Genomic DNA, 20224 nt, shown 5'->3' with positions numbered 1-20224 from the left:
TTATTGAAATATACACAGACGGAAAATACAAAACAATAAACAATGTCAAACGGATCGGTAAGGCAACAAGACTAACAATAATTCACAATGTGGGCATTGTTTAAATGTCCAAAAGCTTGTGAAGAGACACGGTGACCAAGAAATGCTAATACTCTGGTGAGGGCTCCCTTTGGCGGTGTGGAGGAGGAAGTTCTGGTGGAACCATTTCAATGATATCAATTATTCACTTGTCCAGTTGTATTGCCTGGAGGATACAGTAGATCTCTAATTTTGCCAAGGCAGCCTTAATTATATCATGTTGTGCATTCAACGCCACTTCTTTGCTGTGCTTCTGTTTTACACACCAATTATTTAGCATGATGTTGAGCTACCAGTATTCTGTGCTAAACTCATGTTTATGAGTATGAGATGCTGCCACTATGCAAAGGCAAAAATTTCCTTTTACCCTGCTATTTTTCACTACTCTAAGAAATAACTATGGCCATATTAGCCTCAGATAAATAATTTAATTTTAAAATGCACTCTAGGTACTCTACCATTGCTTCATGTACTCCTGAAGATCAGGCTCGGTCTAGATACATAACTATTTAAATAATTTTCCAATTTTCTTTAGAATTAATGTGGGTGAGAGATCAGGTTAGAGGACCCCATTGTTGTTTATGTTAATCTGTAGCTCATATAAAGATGCAGTGTGGATATTTAATCTCTTTCCTATCAATCATCAAGTCTTTCAGTGACCTTTCACAAAATTCACAAGATGTTTATCTAGCACTGAACCATGTGTAATGTTGAGCTAGTAAATAAAATGTGTGTAAGTGAAAGAGAGAAAGCCTGAAAATAAAAAGAGCAGAATACAGTGCTTTGTAGGACACTGGGAAGCACCATTGTAGGCAGCAGAAAGAATCCCCCAGACTGGCTCAGTTAACCTCCCGCCCCCTGGTGCAGTACTCCATTCCCACCACGCTCCGTCAGGACTGATTCAATTTACCCACAAACCGTCTGCTGGGAACTCCCCGAAAAAACAACTAGAGAGAAAGAGCGAGAGAGAGAGAGATGCAGCCAGAATACTGTGCTTTTTCTGCCTCTGTCAATTAAGAACAGCAAGTTTGCAAACACTCAACATATTACACATTGCATGTTCTCAATATCCAGTTTTGTAATCTGGCACAGCTGGAGATTACAGCTTCACAGTGCGAGCATTCATTTGATAAAGAATCTGGTAGAATATTTTCAAATCTTTTACCTGCTTTTTTAGAATTGTAATTTTTTTTGTTGTTGTTTTCATTTCAAACCATTCATTTCAAACAGCTAACTGAACCAACTAGATAGCTAAATAGAACACACACTGTAGTCATGCTATTAAACAACATAGATTTCAAAATAATTATAACCATTACTGTATGTGGCTTCCTCCCTAATGCCAGCAAAGGGAAGCATCCCCAGAATATTAAGCTCTTCCGGACTACACCTCCCAGAATCCTTCACTGTCATTGATTACACTGCCACCTGTTCCTCATCAACCACTCCCTACATAAGCTCAACTTGAATTTTATGCCGGTGCGAAGTCTTGATGTGTTTCTACCGTCATTCTGAGCGTTTCCTGTGTTTATCTAGTTTGGTTTTGATCCTGTTTCTGTCTACTGGTTTTTCTGATTGCTTGTTGCCTGCCCCGACCTTCTGCCTGTTTGCCGTTGCCGATTTCTGTATCTGCTTTGATATTGTGTTTGCCGGCTTCAACCCTGCCTGTCTGACTTTGATTTTTTGTTCATTAAAACCACTGCACATGGATCTTCAGCCTGTTGACCCGTCATTACAGCTACAAACACATTCATTCCCCAGTACATCCTCATAGCCCTTCATTTACTATTACTTATTTACTACAATCATATTTCAAGCATAGCCACAACTGTGTTTATTTGACATATTTAGCTTTGATGATATTTGAAGTGAGGACTGACACTCACATAAAAACATATCACTATTTAACGGCCTTGAAATAGTGTTAATCTAGCTATTCCAAAATGACACAAAGATGCTCTAATTTAGAAATCTTTAAATCTGTAAAACTTTACAGAATTTACCAAAAGGTGGGATAGTTTGTATATCTGCATGTATGTCAAATGTTCCTGGTATCAGTCATACACTGGTATGGAGGGATGTGGTAGCATAGGGGTTAAGGTTTTGGACTACCAGTTGAATGGTTGTTAGTTGAATCTCATGTCCATTAAGCTGTCACTGCTGGGCCCCTGAGCAAGGCCCTTAACTCTCAATTGCTCAACTGTATAGAATGAGAAACTTCAGTGGGAATGTCCGTGATAAATAAAAAATGGCTCTTTAAGACTGGCTTGTGGACAGTCCAGCAAAAAGTTTTAAAAATCTTGTTAATTATTATTATTATTGGGTTTTTTGGTTGGTTGTTTTTTTTTTTGCAAATTGACAAGCCCCTAGAATTATTATGTCTGGCTAAATACTATGTGACCATGTGTTTATGCTGGAATCACTATTCTCCTTCTCTGTGTTATCATTTCCATACATCATGTGTGTTCAGTCAAACACAGTTCAGTTAAACACAGGATTCTTAATAAATGATAGTTTTCTCAATAAAACAAAATTGCAGGCAGTTGCAGTATCATGCTGACCATCATTGTCAAGAGGGGAAAAGTAAAATATGAAGATTCAGCAGTGAAACCTCAACGTGCTCTTAGTCCAGGGAGACCTCATTTAGCAAGAATCAGTGTTTTTGAGGAATGGAGTTTGCTTGGGTTAAAATGTAGGTGAGGGGGTTTGTGTGTGTGTTTGTGTGTATGGGTGTGTATGTGTGTTTGTGTGTGATCTAATTGCTTACTACATTGTGAATGTTCAACATAATCAAAGACTCAACTAAATAAAGTCTAAAAGAGTGTAGTTTTTTACTGGGTGTGATTTCAGTGAATATAAGATAGATAAGAAAAAATGACATTCAATCCATATTTGTTCCAATAAACTAAAAATAGGTTTCAGAAATGTTTGAATGTTTTCCAGTTTTTTTTTTCTAATAAGTTTCGAGTGCAACCAGATCAACAGATAAACTGATTAACTGCTACTTATTTTTTTCCCCAATGAAGTAGTGAATGTTTTTTACGCTCCAAGCACATGTAATGTGTCATAATATATTATGAACACTAAATACTGCTCACTCTTACACTCTTTACTCAGAGCCGGAAGGAGTTTTTCCCCCAGAGATTGTGATCCTCAACAGTACATCTGTGCGGGTTCTCTGGGCAGCTCCTCTGGTTCCTAACGGTGCTGTTACGCACTACTCCATCTATCTGGATGGCCAGCTGTACACCTCCACTGACAACATGTCTGGATCCCTGGAGTTGGGAGGCCTCCAGCCTTTCACTGTGTATGATGTTCAGGTCAGTATTATTCACAAATGTTAATGAATAATGAATCTTTAAAGCTGTATATAATGAATGGCAGAATAAATCTTTTGTTGTATCCTGTATTGTAAGAAAAAATCTAGGAACACTGTGTTTAATGTTGAGTCGTGATTTGTTAAAGTAGTAAGTCGACAGCTCACATGGTGTTTCTCGGACGTGCGTGTTTAGGTGGAGGTGTGCACAGTGTATGCATGTGTGAAAAGCAACAACACAAAGTTAACAACTGTGGAGGACACACCAGCAGACATCGCAGCACCTACCATCCGACTGCTCAGCTCCAGGTGAGCTGCAGATCTGTTTGTGATCTTCAAAAAACCGTAGCTATGTTTCCATGTAAGGATTAGCAGAGTCAAATATTTAACAGTATAGCAATTTGCCTATACATTTCACTAATCTTATGTTTAGATGTGTTAGATAAATGGCAAAATAAGGTGTCACATTTCAGAGTGTCTTGTCTTGCACCTCACCGTGAGGTGCTTATAAAATAACTTGCTTTGCATTTAAAGTTATCATGTCATATCCTCCATCCATCCATCCATCTATCCATCAAGGGAAGAATAGGGATTCAAGAGCCACCCAGTGCACCGTAAGAATTTACGGCCTGCAATTTAAAGGGTCTCCGCTACAGTCAGCAGCGTGATACAATGGTGCATTAATTGTTTATAAATAGCTATGCACACAGCATGCATGTCATGACATGCATGTTTATGTTCCTCGTCACGTGTCTGCCCCGCCTTCGTCTGCTCCTCCCTGTCTATACACCTGTTTCCTATTGTGATCACCGTGTCTATTTAACTGTGCCGCGTTGCCTTGTGCATCGCGGAATCGACTGTTGTCTTGTCCTGTCTAGTCCGTGTCGTGTTTCGTGTTCCTCTGTTATTAAACCCTGTTTGTTTTGCTATCCTGCGTTTGGGTCCGATCATTCCTGCGTGCATGACAATGTACACTTTTATCTAACCCTGTAAACATCCCCCACTACTATGTGGTCAGCACAGTTTGCCAGATTAAACAGGGAGATGGCAACATGTTTTCAGGTCAGAACCGGCGATCGTGGAAACATCAGGACCCAACATCAGGACAAATTATTTTGTATAACACCTCAAATGTGAACCATGAAATTATAAAATGCTAGTTTTACATTTTAAAATGTTTTTGAAAAACAAAATGTAATTTATAAACTATTTTTATATGCATTTTCACTTTGTTAATAACAGAACAGTGAAAAAAGTGGATGGAAACTTTCCTACTGATAAGTTCATGTTTTCTCTTTGCAGTAACATCTGTCACAAATTTTGTTTTATAATAACTAAAGGAATTTATGCCTTTCTCCTTATTCTACATAGTAATGATGATTCTTTTGTGACAGTCCTGTTGTTAGCTATATTTGCACATTCAGCTTGTTTAAGGCACAGGATCTGGTGTGCTGTCATTACCCATAATCCCCACCCAGAATTCCTTACCCTGCCATATCATATTGCTGTTTCGCTGTACTTCCTCTCCCTATAGAATATCTGATCTATTGGCCTGACATTGACGGGTGCGGCTTACACATGCCCCAAACAGTTCATTTATTTGCCGTGCTAGATTTGCTCGAGTGGACTTTAATCAATAGCTTGTTCATTTATTTCTGTAACTGGTGGAAGGTCGGGGGCCCGAGTGACGGAATCAACACCTCAGCTTAAGAGCTGATTGAAATATGACAAGTGCCACAGCTGATGGCTTACTTGCAACTGCAGATGCATATGAATTTCAGCTTTTTTTCTTCCACGAGGGATTAAAGGCCAGACAGCAATAATACCTTTTGTGATAAAATGGTAACTCTACTTTAATGCCCCAAACTTATTTCTTCACAAAGAATCAACTGCAGCTTTTTTCCCCGATCTCTTCATCGTTTATTTTGTGCATGTAATTTGGAAATGTTTTGCTTATTAGTGTTGAAAGAAATGGAACCTTTGACAGTTTGTAAATTCATGAACACGACCTGTGGTCCGGACGCATAAAGTCCCTGTTGCAGAGGAGGATTTGTATCAGTACCATGGCTTAGATATGTTACAAGTGATTTATGGGACACAAACAAGTAGACTGAATCTAAGCATAAGGTAAAATATAAGTAGTAGTAATAAGGGATAGTGTGTTTCTTTTATTGCGTTATAAATAGTAAGAATTATTAATTTTTCTATACACACGTCTTTTTTTCTTAATGTGTGTGGTGAGCTGTTGGCTGTAATGGACAGAATTTGTTCTTCCCACAGAGTTGGGACACTTGAGTCAACTAAAATAAATCTCCATTTGAACTCAAAAATGGCTCTAGTCAAATATTGAATATAGAGAATTAGGTGTTATATGTGTACTGCTCACTTGTTTTTTGCAGTATTATCATTTTTATTCAGTCCTTAAAGAAACCGTGAGCACATCTGCCTCTGTGTTTGACTCTGAGCCGTGCTGGCCAGGAAACTCTCCCCCTGTCGAGAAGCAGTTCTGCTCGGCTTATGAATGGAGAGGAAAATCGATATCAGAAGTGCATCAAAAAAAGGGATTGGCTGCTCACCCACTATAACTCACTGCACAGTTCAGACTTTGCAGTAAGTTGAAAAGCCGTGTTACCTAATCTTATCTACAAAGTGTCAGCGTGAACTGCAGTATTTGCTGCCCGCAAGTGCATTTGGCAACCGGTTGGATTGGCTTTGTAGGTCTACTTGCTGGTCTTCACTCCCTTCATTCTTTACATTGATGGTAATTATAGTGTTATAGATAGGGGTTTAATTCTTCCCTGATGAATTAACAACAGAATGTGTGACCTTTAATTTTCATTCTTCTCAAGCTCTCTGTAAAAATGCTGTGTGACACTAAGAGAAAGAAAAATAAATCTCGGTGCCGATGAGTTAGAGGTTCGAAATATTACTACAAATAACAAGACGTAAAGGAGATCTGGTGTGTGTTTTAATCCTGGTGAGCTGATAAATATCCAGGAGGCTTGTTTATCAACCATATGTATATGCCTGTTTTGTAAATCATACTTATGCAATTAGGTGATGACTTATACTTATATAGTGTAATTCATCACATTTTATTCATGCATGAAAGTATATTTAGGGAAGATTCTGCTCACCCCTGTGCAGGAATCCCCGGTGGTAGAAAACTGCAATTGCAAGAATCTTCCACATCAACGTAATTGAGTACATTCAGTACTGTTTTTTTTTTTTTTGCTTGCAAAGTGCACACAGACAAAATGTAAATGACGTGATCTATATTCTGTGGTTTCTTTTTTTTTAATTGTAGTCACATTGCAAAGAATTCATTTATGGAAATCAGCAACCAACTACGAGCCGAGAAATGACACACCTTGTCTTGTATTTGTACATGTATTAAGTTTCCAGATACAGCAGCAGAAAAGATGACTGTAAAGAGAGATTTTTTTTTTTTTGCCATGGCAGGTTTTCTAAATGTGATTGGGCCACAAATGTAGCCATGAAATTAAATGTATTTTTTAAAAGAAATACTAGTATTTTGTGCAACAGTTCTTTGTTGTTGAAATTGATCATTTTAGACCTTTTGACAAGATCCATGTTTTTAGCAAGGCACTACTTGTACATGTGAGTAGGCTTTTTAAAGGAACGTTATTTGCCCTATATGGCAAACTGAGGCTGTTGTTTATGCAAATGAGCATAGTGTGCTGGAGCAGAGCTGTTTAGGATGTGTGAATGCCACTTTGTTTATGCATGCGTATTGGCATTAGTTCAGACTGTGGAAATAAGGGGCTACAGGAGAAAGTTAGCGGTTGGACATTAGATTGGTTGCACTTGCAATCACAAATACTCCTATCAAAGTAGATGGTTAAATGCAAGATTTATTGACATTTTGACAATTGCTAGAAGTCTTTGTGAGACTAAGCCTGTTATTATTCTTTGTTGGAAAAAACTTTGACTAATTTCAAGCCCTTATATATAGTGATGTACAGTAGAACGCATTTGAGAGACTCTGTTAGGGATCGTCTACAACTTTGGGGTTTTTTTTTGTTTACCTGCTACAAAGCATAAGCTACTTACTAAAGCCTTAATATATTTAGCAGAAAATGTTGATATGGGCTCTTCTGAGAAGTTTTTTTTATATGCCTTGAACAATATGGCTTTTTCAAAGGAATTCTACATAAATAGACAATATCACATTTTCCAGTAATCTTACCTGACCGTCTGCTGTGTGTCTTGTAGATCCATCAGATTGGAGTGGTCATCACCTGCACAACCCAACGGCATACTGAGAGGGTACAATATTCATCGTAAGGCCCTTAAGCCTTGCGAAGAGCTCCAGGCCAAGCAGGCAACACTTTCCTCGACTAGGTGCTCATATCTTCAGTGTCCCATGAACCAGGACTTCTGTGGAAATTCCTGTTACCAGCCAGAAGAGCAGGTTACTTCATATGAATTGCATCTGAATGTACTCATCATTATAATATGTACCCACATTGTGTTTTATCATGGCTATAAAATACCATCCAGTATAGTATACTGAGTATAGCATGGCTGTCTTTTCAGTACAGAATACACTCACCAGCCATTTTAATATGAACACATGTAGTCCTGCTGATTCAGTCAGCCAACCATGTGGCCTGAAATCATGAAGGTACAAAACAAGCTTCAGTTGATCTTCACATCAGACATCAGGGTGGGAAACAATCAGTCAGGAAGACAATGGTAACTCAAATAATCTCTCTTTACAAATGTGCTGAGCCGAAAAACATACCAGAACACACCTCTTGGTGCAGATGGGATAGATCAGCAGAAGAAAACATCAGGTTTCACATCTCAGCCAGGATCGAATGACACTGCTAGTGGAAAGCTTTAAAGAAAAATATAAAGCCTAGAAAAGTATTTTCTGTTCTTTTACCAAATTTGAATTGTCCACTTTCAATGTGGACATGTAGTCTGAGTGAAGTGTACCTATTAAAGTTGTCAGTGAGTATAAATTGTACCTCATAAAAAAAGGATTTTTCAGCATTTTAAACACAGATTTTCATACTCAAAATGGTCAGAACATTTTCTAGTACTAGGCAGCTGATGTTTACCAATAATCCATGAGAAAATTTCAGTAGCCATTTTCAATTAGTATTATTAAAGAGAACAAATCAATTCTTACCAAGCCTTTTTGCAATTTATCAGATGTTAATACGTTTAATCTACCTCTAACTAGGGTTATTCAACAGCTTAAATTAGCTCAAAGGCAATTAAAGATTTTTTTACACCATTACTTGTAAGAGCCCCAGGGTTAGAGGCTAAGATTTAAGTAAAATACTCCTGTATCGAAGATGCAATGAGCCATTTTGGCATTTTAACACAAAGCTTTCATGCCTGCAGTTGTTTTCAGGAAATAGATTAACTTGTCTCCTGCAATTGCTGCAGTCCTGATGTTATTGAAACGCTGCCAACTTGGCAAGTGAACACAAGCCATACGTCTCCCCCAGCTCAAGAGCAGACAGTAATGCTCTGGAGGCCCGGACACAAAAGAATACAGCTCAGGAAAGACGAGCTTACCGTGTTCGACAGCAGCCGTAGAATAGAGATGATTCACTGGGTCTTACAGAATGAATGTAACAGAGCCATCTGCCAATATTCCCTTGTTGTGTAGGCCTGATATAACCATTTCACAATATGACTGATCCAGAACTTATTTGTGTGTGTGTGTGTGTTTGTGTGTCTAGGGTAACAATAGCCATTTACACAGAGGACAACACAAATACAATTCCTAATCATCACTTATGTTGTCAGAATTATGTTGCCCTTGAAAATGCTTAGTATTATAACAGAATAAATTGGTGAAATTTGACATTATTGTTGTAATGTTTTAAATGATATACTGTAGCCATATGAGGTTTAAAAAAGTATTACAATCTCCTGAATTTTTTCTCTTTCACTCTGGGGTGCATCCTAGTGTTCCTTCACATTATGTTTCAGGCTTGAAGACTAGCCAGAAGGTGGGCCAAAAGGACAATGTCAGTGGCTTGGGGCAACACAGATTTTTCAGACTCCACCAGACTATATTCCCAATGCGGTCGGAAAATCTATCCTGGCCTGATTTCTTGCCAAAATAGACAATGAAGTGTGGCTAAATATAGCGTGGCTGTGGGAGAAGGAGGAAGATGAGCAACCCAAGGGCCAGACTCCTGTCTGAACCTCCATGAGCCTGAGTGGGGCTTCCTCAGGGGCCGAACCATTGCCACCTTCCATCTTCTTAAATTTCCTTGAACTAAAAGAAACCTTTTTTCAAAGCAGTTATGTGTATGAGGTGTTTTAGTGCATTTTGTCTGTATGATGTTGATGTTGATTTGTCTTTGTTTAGGTGTGTTGTGAAAACACTATATACAGCTTTAAAGAATCCCATCTGTGCTGTGATGAGCACTACTTACCAGCTGTAAACCTCTCCATGAGTGTTTGCTGTGGGGGAAATCTGCACAGGTTTCTACCACAACACCAGTGTTGTGGAGATTATTACATCCCTATCCGTCCAGGTATCTTTTAAACTTTTTATGTGTAAAGTATTTAAAAACATATCCTGATTCTGTATATGTATTTTTGTGTCACTTATTAAACAGTAAATGGATTTTCAGTGTCTTAGAACACCATGAAAAAAATAAATATTCTTGCAGCGTGATTATAAAAACTATAATATTTAAAATAAAAGCAAACACCAAGAATCCTGATGTTTATAATGTCCACACATTTTAGTACAAATGATTTTGGAGGGAATTATAAATAATAATATAATAATGATATAATTCTGTGGCATTCATTGGAAACTGGCACTTATTTAAAATGACCTTTTAAAATGACCTTTTATTGATTTTGTGTAGAAAGTTTGTAAAGTTATACCTAAGACATGCTACTCTGAGAATTTCTAGGTAATATTTGCTGTTAAATTACAGTAATGACTTAAAAAGTGATTTATAAAGTTTACTTTACTAAAATCAGTCTTAAATTGTCTGGAGAATGCATGGAAGTGTTAGTATACAGTATACATTTGATTTACTAAGACAAAAAAGTTTAGTATATATATGAATTAGGATTTATTTTTATGCAATATCACAAGTAAAAAAAAAAAACATTCATAGTGCTTGTGTATTAATAGTGGGAAAACTTTTTCCCTTGCTGAAGGATGTACTCACTTTAATTTCTTTTAGATACAAAATAAATATTGTTCTATTTTCTAGCCAGAAATCATGGGCGACACAAACCTTTGCACTCAGCTGTATGACACCCATATGACCCATTATTTTTGGTATGGATTTGAGGATTCTGTTTATCCTCACTCTCTCCAGGCGAGGTCTGCTGTCCTGATCAAGGTAACCTGCGAGTGTCTGTTGGTCTTGGTGATGCGTGTTGCGGGTCGATGCCCTTCTCCTCCACAGCTGGGCAGATTTGCTGCAACGGATCGCTTCATGATGGCTACGGATCACAATGTTGTGGAGGAAAGCTGGTCTCAAAAGAAGTGGTGTGCTGCGGAGACCCCCACAAAGGAACAGCACATCCTCTTGTTCCAGGTAAAGCTTTCATTTCTGCTGTGTGGGTAAAAAAAAGAATTTATTTTTTTAAATGTTGAGTTTAGTGCACAAAGTACACTAAAGTGAGACGACAGAAAGTAAATGTAGGACAGTGGAACTTTCCAGTGTTTTAGTCTGAGCCGCAGTCCTTGGTGACTTTCTAATGACAATGTGGCAAAGTGTCAGAGGAGCTGAACCCTTCTGGGGTCACTTAGACTCCTCCCCTCTTCCCCGCCGTGCCATGCTAAAGCGGGCACCTGGGCACAGATGGACCAAACGGGCACAGGCCCCTAGTGTCAGCCATCTTTGTCAGGCAGGATGATGGAGATGCACACATCCATGCACCAACCAGAGTCGTGCCAAGGCCACAGCGTGCTCCCAGGATGCAACTGAAATAATGGCCACCATGAGGTCAGTGACATTAGTGTATTTATCATGCTAACACCCTCTCCCAGTCCTTTTCATAGCACCTCTGGGACTGCTGCAATAATTTTCAGCTGTTGGTTAATCATCTTGTGCATGATGTGCGATTATTCAGCCCTGTCCCCTTTTTGAGAGTGTCCTTAGGTACCATACCGTTAAAACCAAAAATGTTCTTGGTGCAATTATTTTAGTCATTGGGTTTCCCAAACTATGTTCCTCAGCACTGTTTTCTAACACTTGTGCTTCTCTGCTGAAAAAAAATCTCCTAGTCTGTTTTTCCCTTTCCTTAATTGGCTTCATCTTCTAAAATAAGTTTGATGAAAAAGCCATCTTTCATTATGGCGTCGGCGTCATGGAGAGAGCATATGTTATGATGAATAGTGCCGTTAGGACGACTAAAGGCCATTTGCCCGTTAGGCTGGCCGCCGGTGCGCAGTACCGCGAGCTCACACCGCGTCCGCTGCACACACTCTCAGCTTGCTCTTTTACTGAATTAGCTACTTAACCTTGATAAAGACACGTGCGCTCTCCTAAGACTCCATTTTCCTTATTAGAGATATTTGGAAAGGGAGGGATGGATTCCTGTGGCAAAATAAGTTAACAACATAATAATATATAGCATCTGTTCTGGGCAAAGTTTGGCCAACTAAAAAAATAGTACATGTGAAATGATTTGTTTACTTTAATCAGTAAAAAAAAATGGCTTTAAAAAATAACAAATTAATTTCTGTTACATTTAATAACATTTGTGTGATGTTTATATTAGCAGATTAATTATCTTGTTGATTTTATATGAATACCTTGCAGTTTTTCCCTTCTCTTTGTACCAGGCGCTCTGATTCTCGGTTCTGTTGATTTACATGTTTGGATCTCCTAATCTGTAACTTTGCGCTGTTCAGAAGCACATTGACATTGAAGAATGGCGTCACATGCTTCTCCAGATCGGGAGAAATGCAACTTTTTTTTCTGAGGAGGTCCTGCCGAGCTCCAGCTGATGGCAGAGAGAAATGTGATTACAGAGTCCCCAAAGTACGATCTATCACACATTACACTCCATTCTGTCAGGAGCTGTGGCTTGCTGGCAGGAGGGAGACGGAATTGTGGGAGACAGCTATCAGCTGTTTGAAAAGCTGCCCAGACATTTGCCTACGATCCCGTGTGAAAACCAAAACACATTTACGCAGGATGTGGAAACAAAATATAATATTTTTACTGCATCTTTGCATGGAGGGTAAATTACAGTAAAACATAGATATAATATTAGGATGTAACTCTCCTTAAGGTGATGTGAATTGCTGATTTTTTTTTTTTTGTCTTTTTTATTTTTTTTAATAATTCAAATGACCAGTATGAATGTAGAGATTATTGAGACCTGAAGGAGGAGGTGTCACAGTGTGTTTGTGAGGTTGAAAGTTTGTGTTTGTATTACGCAGGGCTCAGTCACGCTCTCTCTCTCCGAGGCTTTGCTCATATCTGCGTGCGTGCAGAGTTCTGTCTAAAAAAGCACTGCACCCATATCAAACACTCAAGGTTAACTCTGAATATTTTACACTGTTCAAGTGTTAAAAGCTCTGGGCCTGAGAGAGCACACACAGATGCCTGTGTGTGTGTGTGTGTGTGTGTGTGTGTGTGTGTGTGTGTGTGTGTGTGTGTGTGTGTGTGTGAGAGACGACTGTGACGAGTAACTACGGCTCTTGAAAATGACCGTAATTTCCAAAAAAAGGTAATAATCAAATATATTCTCAAGGACACAATGACCATTTTGCAACAGGAAACCTACGGTGATGCTTAAACATTTTGCTGTCAGAGTCGAGCCGCACGCATTGGGTCCTGCTTCGTATGTCCTCTCATTGGAGATGCACATGCCTGAATCTCCTTTCAGAAAGGAAGCTCAAACTGAGCAGATTTAGACACGACCAAAGACGTTTAGAGCTTTTCTGTTAAGTTTGTTTAATAGTCTCTAATATCCACAAGGTATTACTAAACATCACCAAGAGAGGCGTGAGCAGAATGCTCATGCTGTTAATGGCAGAATCAGAAGTCTGCTTAACGCTGCGGGTGGCAGCTCTGCTGAAATGAGAAGTTTACACGTGGGTTTAGTCAAATACGTGCGCGTGTAGTCTTTACTTTTTTTCTCTCCTCCGAGTTTTTCTTAATCTAAGTCTTTTAGATTTGAATGCTCTCCTTCAGCAGCACTGTTTTTCATATTATTTTTATTTCTATTCATTCTTATTTTTAATTTAGTTTCTTGAATTTATTCACATGCAAAGAGGATATAAAGAGGAAGTTTATGTTGTTCAGGTTTTTGTTTCACACTATGTACTGTATATACAGTAACTGTAACTGTACATGACACATAGAATCTTTAAATCATGAATCAAATTTGTTTCTGTTTAGTATTTCCACCTTTATCAGGATCCTGAAGTCCCCGAGTTTCCAAGAAGACACTGGACTTGTAGTAAGAGTGAAAGAAAAGGAATCATTTAGAGTATTATATTTTGCATCGTGTCGCCTCTGCCCAGGTGTGTTCTGCGTGATCTGATTATTTAAAAGTTGACTGGATTTATGACCTTTTAGCATCGGGCTCGTGCGTGGAGTTTTATGTGTGCGACCATGTTGCCGTAATCTCTACATTTCCACGAGAAAAGCACATAAATGCAGCATATTCTGCCTTCTGGCTTTTTTTCTCCTCCATTTCTCAAATTCCCCAAAGAGTGCTGAAAGTGTTCCTGCCACCCAAGCATTTTCTGTCCGTGGCATCTGTTAATGCAGCCAGTTGATAAAATACATATTGGCGAAGACACGGGGACGGGGACACATGTGGGAACTGATTAGGTAGAAGACAGTCAATTTAATGTAATTTCTTGTCATATTTCCCACAGCGGGACCAAGTATAAATAAATGAATCCAAATACACCAGTGGACAGGATGCTCTTTTTTTATTTCAAAGCCATCATATGATACCTTTTGTACGATTTTTTTTTCCCACTCTTTTTTTTTTTTTTTTGACTGGAGGCTATAAAGGCAGCAAAGTCCTTGTGTGCTCTCTGATCATGACTTTGAAAAATGTGTCTCGCTGTGCCGCTAATGTATTCAGTTTGTATTCAGCGCTTTCATTTGTTCCGTCTCTCGTATCCAAAGGCTCGTGTGTAAGCCACGGCGCACATTTTTATCAGTTGTTCATTGCAGACTAAATATTTACTTATCATTAAATGAATGAACCTTAATTCAGGGAGCCTAAGCACCTTATGTTCACCGCGTTCATTCACACTAATGAATGTATGCAAATCCATCAGAAATCTGAAGATTAGCTGAATCATTTTATGGAGCTTGGGGAGGAAAAAAGAAGCAAAAAACATTGTGTGCTACCAATGTGCATCTATTGAGTGCTGATTACCTGAGAGCCCCTTTATATATATATAAAGATAATATAACATATATAATATATATATACATCAATTGAAACATAGCGTGAAGATCTGACACATGAAGGTCAAGTCTAGAGAACAATTTCAGAGGCATCTTTGGGGTTAAAGGGGTCACCGTGTCAAAGTTCACACTGCTTCCATCAAAGTATTATGAAAAATTCAGCGCAGGGTGGGTTTGAAAAAACGTAGAGGATGGCGGAGCTATTTTGGAAAAATTGTTGAGCTGTTTATCTGCAAGTCATTGGAGCTGAAGTAATACACCATGGGAATTGCCACTGAGCACAGAGCTGCAACATCTGCTGTCCCTAAGTGAGTTAGTGCACGTCAGACATCTTTATGTCACCGCAGCACCGTGATGGATGCAGCACTCTCGAAAAACGTTGCGTAAAAATCTGCTCCGCTGTTTTGGCTGTTAAGTGAAATTACTATTTAAATTAATGGCGCTGTCACAGTTTATCTGTGCAAAGAATGAACGCTGATTAGGGTATTGAACAATTAGCAATTTATCATACTGGAAGCTGATGGTGATTATTGTAGCAATGGTTTACCCATGAAAATAAACCCGCAGTCTCTTCCTGTTAGTGAGACATCAGAAACCAGTTTGGCTGCACTTCCTTTTTTATGGAGATCCATAAGAAAATGATTTAAGATCAGACGCCTTCTGTTTCGAGCTGTAAACCGCTTGTATGCCTCAGAACAGTTGGTTTTGAATCCAGCGTAGACATCCCGATGAATATGACCTAATTGCTCTAAAGTTGATCTGCTCCTGGAAGAGTGCAAGTTACAAACACACAATTTGTACAAATCACAGGAGAGCTCCAAGGTTACTGGTAATCTTTAGGAAAGAGAAGAAAGAAGAACGGTATGTTAAGGAATAGGTTAAGGAACCTTGACATGGAGTCTAACACTGGTTTATTTATTTGCATTAAATACTTTTTTTTACGCTCATTAATTTATGAGGGAAAAAGGTTTCTCCTGATGTTTAAGTTAAGAAAAAATGAATAATTCATCTTTGTGTAATGTTTATTTTATGTAATCATGTTGGCCCAATTTTCTTGAATGGTGCCATTATTTATTGACTTCTCGCATAGTGAACAAAAACTTTTGTCATGGATTAGTGCAATGTCAAAACACTCAAGAATAAAATGTATTATAGATGTTCTAATTATAAAAGGATTATGTGTAATTATCCTATTTATGCATCTGACTAAGCCGCTCGTCGACTGAATAAATAAAAATTACAGTTCTTTGTATCTCCCATTACAAATTGCTGTCAAAAGTCTAGCCCAGGACTAAATTTAAAGCGTCACACTGACTGCACCTCTAAACGCACCTAACACAGGAAATTGCAGTGGCAGGTTCATCCCTCACGTCTGAGGCTGCAAGAGCCCGAGCGTGTTGTGTTGATGCAGAATAAGCGTGCGTGGAGTCGGCGGCTGATGCTTTTAAAGGTAATGGGAGAGGATGCAGTCTGATGGGTTTGAGAAAGTGACGCCTGATGGGATGAGACAAACTGATGGCAGAAGAGCGATTTGATTTCCCCACAGTCGACAACATGCTGTTTGTTTCCTTCTTCCTCATGCTGCCTCTGAAAGTAAAGCAGACTAAAGATGAGCAAAAGCAAAGCTCTGTAGAAGCCATGCTTCACTCTGAATGTGTGTGTTTGTGTTTGTTTAACAGAATTTTGCCCCAACAGCGTCAGAGTATGTGGACTAAAAACGTATTAGCACCCTTTTGGAAACCATGTCTATATGAGATATTTCATCTAATATCTAATATCTTTAGTCCATATACTCTGACTTTTATTTTAACGCCTTTTTTATTAAATCATTTTATGGAGGTTTCTCTTGTTAGGCTCCCAAGCAGCTTGTTATTGATGTGGTGTCCAATAGCTGATCCTGAATCACCAGCAATTATCTACACTGTGCAGTTCTGAAATGTATACTAGCTCCAGTGCTCCTGAAAATATTCAGCTACTCACAAATTCTACAAACTTTGAAACATGGCCCTGGCCCAGATAGCTCAAATACTTCAAAATCATCTATGTTGAAAACAAGTGTGTTAAATGTCCGTGGAACCACTTAAAATGATAAAATAGTTGATACATTTATATGGCATTAGGTACAATAATTTTGTATTAGTAATGATGAATACTCAAATATATTTAAATAGATGCAGATTGTATTTTTATTTTAATTTGTTGTGTTTTTGTATGAGACATCCCTTTAAAATGTAAATGAAACACAATCCAAACAATTTTGTACGCATTATTATGTTAGAGATTGACTATAGATGTGCTGTGTGTGCGTGTGTGTGTGTGTGTGTGCGTGTGTGTGTGTGTGCGCGTGTGCGTGTGTGTGCGTGTGTGCGTGCAGGAATGGCGTGCTGTGGAGAGCAGTATATCAACACATCCATGATGTTATGTTGCGTTGGCCCGGATCAGGAGGCGAGAGCTCATGTGCTGGAGAACAGGACGGCGTCTGTGAAGTGCTGCGGGACTGAAGTGATGGAGCAGGATGAGGAGTGCTGTAACGGCATTGGGTTCGACCCAGACGTGGCTGTGTGTGCAGACCGAGCTCCACATGACAGCATTATCATGGTATAACACTTTATTACACAACTATATGGACATTTTAACTGCTTCTTTATTTAAATATTGGAAAACACGTTAAGGGGATGTTCTTTATAATGGTGTTGAATCCCGAAGTTAAAACATAACTTCTTTTTAAACATCACATCTTTTCTCTTCTTTCTTTCCTTTTTCTTTCTTTCTTTCTTTCTTTCTTTTTTCTCTCCCTGTCACTCTCTCTCTCTCTCTCTCTCCCTCTCCCTCTCTCCCTCTATCTCTCTCTCCCTCTATCCCCCTCTCTCTCCCCCTTTCTCCGTCCCTCCCTCCCTCTCCCCCTCCCTCTCCCCCTCCCTCCCTCCCTCCCTCCCGGTTACATCTGGTCAGTGAGGTCGACATCTTTATTTGTAGTGGCATGTTGAAACTGAGGTTTTGATTGAGAGAGTTTTACAGAGGACTAAATCAGTTTACAGCCCCAGTTCAGGCTCAGATGTGATCAGAAATAGCACAAAGGCAAAGAGACGTGCTAAGAGCATATAGAACTCAAAACCCGGAACACAGAACTAAAAGATTAGATGGTGAAGGGATTGTTTTAATTGTTCTTTGTCATGTGCAGCTTTTTTTGTTACACCAAATATACCGAACACTCAGTTTAGCAGCATATAAAAAAATCAAATCAAATAAAAAAACTCTGCCTAATATATAATACTGTACCTGCCATATTTGGTTCACTTCTTGCCTCTGATTTGCATTATCGCTGTAATTGATGCTAATTACAGCTCACCTAAAACTCAGACACTCTCAAACCTGGGTTGTCAAATTTGTCACATACACAAGCATACACTGGGCTATATTTATTGCAATGTTATGTTTTCAGAAAATGTGTCTTTATAAAAAAAAAAAATTAATAAGAATGAAAAGATGCTAAGAATAGAATTTCATTAAAATGAGAATAAAAAATAAATAAAAAAAGAAGAGGGAGGAAGAAGAATATGGAAAAATATACCAATGTATATATGAATGGAGATCAGTGGTAGAAGAGTGTGAATGAATTATAAGGTACAGATGTGCACAGATGTAGAGCAACATGTGCAGTGTGCTCTGTGCAGTCGAGGTAGTGTGTTTCGTGTAGACATTCCAGAAAAGTCCAGGCTCTGAGTATTGTCCTGGTTGAGGGTCTAAATTTTTCTCTGTGTTTGCCAGAGATTTTGTTCCTTTCTACCATTGTTGACCATGCTCATTTTATTTGGGGTAAGAATCTTTCACCTCATCATGAAGCTGTGTGAGAACTACGAGGCAGAAAGCTGTGATGTATGCCTGTCAGGAAGCGAGAACTTGCACTCAACCTTCATTAATCAGATTTGCTCACTGTAACAAACCGCAACTCAGCTTGAGTTTGGCAGCCAAAGAGAGAATGTGAAGAAAAGCAAACTGTCATTAACTTGTAATTACGTCATTAAGGGGCCTTTGTGTTATTCATCGAGACATAAAGATCCGCAAGCTGGCGTAGTGCGACACCCAAGAGTCAACTGAAATCATGTCACTAATGATGTGCGCTTGTGTGTCCTTTAGGAAAAGTGTCGTCCCAGTGCTCTTTGTCCTGCGTCTACTGCCTCAAGAGCCTACTGCGGTGTGTGTGATTTTAACCCAAATCTGTACACCTGTACACGGGTGCTAAGCGAGCCAGACATGCCGTCGTCTACAGAGTCTTCCTCGAGTTCACCTAAAACACTGCAGCCTTCTGAACCAGCACACGCTCGCCTCTGCCCAACAGCTGAAGAGATCATCTACAGTGCAGATCCCAACACATATTACTTTACAGGTAATGCTAAAAGGTTGCAACATCCAGACCATCTCACTCGTATTTGCTTTCTTCAATCAGTATCTTTAAGAAATGGAGAGCAAAGATAAAGAAGAGCAAGATAAAAAAAATGCGGACAGAGACAAAGGTAAAGTACGGTGTAAATATTCTCTTTATTTTTATGCACTTTTATAAAGGCATAATTCAAATTAAAATTTTTTCACTAATATTTCCAGCTAACTCAAAATCTGCTTTGTTTTAAAAAAACACATAGAAAAAGTATTACTGTACATTTTCTGAAGACACTATTTGCATCCTCTGCCTCCTCTAATGCACGAGTGAGTGCTAATCACTCCAAACTAAAATTCCACATCGGTACCCGAAGCGTCTGCTTGGCTTTCACATCTGTTTATCTGGCTGACTGGAGGGAGCACACAATCGTTTCTTTCAGCACGTTATTTATTTGGTTAGTTGTGTCTGTTTAATCAAGACTAATGCAAGAGTTCAGCAGGGCTGGCTGGAGCAACCAGAGTGATTCTAGTCAGCGCTGTGCTGCCATCTGGGCAGAAGCGTCTAAAGCTGTGGCGGCCCCACGTGTCTCCAGATGTTTCGTGCGCCCCCACACTAACAACCTGCAGACGGGTGACACTGAGCACGCTCAGACAAATACCTCACTGAGAACGGTTTCCCGGGTTCCTCCAATATGGCCATCCTGCTCTTTTAGCTTTTGAACGTTTATTGGAATTGTTTAAACAAGCGACATTGACTTTCACTTTTAAACTATAGAGAGATGGATAGATAGGGAGAGAGAGAGAGAGAGAGAGAGAGAGAGAGAGAGAGAGAGACCAATGGTTGTTATAGGGACAATATGTGTGTTAGGAAAGTCACTGAGGCATTAATGTGATTAAAAATATTAGATCGTTTACCTGTTTAAAAAAAAAGGAGTGATGAAACATTTTGCTTTCTGTGATGTACACAAGCTAGCAGTGATGTGAGGTCCTTCCAAGCATTGCAGGTGTCACAAAGCCATTTAAGTGATTTACACCCAGACAC

General features: G+C 39.1%; 1 protein-coding gene across 1 annotated transcript in view; it reads left to right on the top strand.

The window, feature by feature from the left end:
- ush2a (Usher syndrome 2A (autosomal recessive, mild)) overlaps window positions 1–20224 on the top strand; it is a 197430-nt gene that overhangs the window by 133868 nt on the left and 43338 nt on the right. The window contains exons 46-52 of the mRNA XM_047821321.1: window positions 3196–3398; window positions 3591–3703; window positions 7631–7829; window positions 9756–9924; window positions 10732–10953; window positions 17180–17403; window positions 18943–19192. Of these exons, the coding sequence (XP_047677277.1) occupies window positions 3196–3398; window positions 3591–3703; window positions 7631–7829; window positions 9756–9924; window positions 10732–10953; window positions 17180–17403; window positions 18943–19192 (1380 nt within the window). The remainder of the gene's footprint in view (window positions 1–3195; window positions 3399–3590; window positions 3704–7630; window positions 7830–9755; window positions 9925–10731; window positions 10954–17179; window positions 17404–18942; window positions 19193–20224) is intronic.

Source organism: Tachysurus fulvidraco, chromosome 12, assembly GCF_022655615.1.
Source record: "Tachysurus fulvidraco isolate hzauxx_2018 chromosome 12, HZAU_PFXX_2.0, whole genome shotgun sequence".
Taxonomy (NCBI): domain Eukaryota; kingdom Metazoa; phylum Chordata; class Actinopteri; order Siluriformes; family Bagridae; genus Tachysurus; species Tachysurus fulvidraco.
The sequence above is the reverse complement of the archived record's forward strand: the minus strand, read 5'-3'. Positions and strand labels throughout refer to the sequence as shown.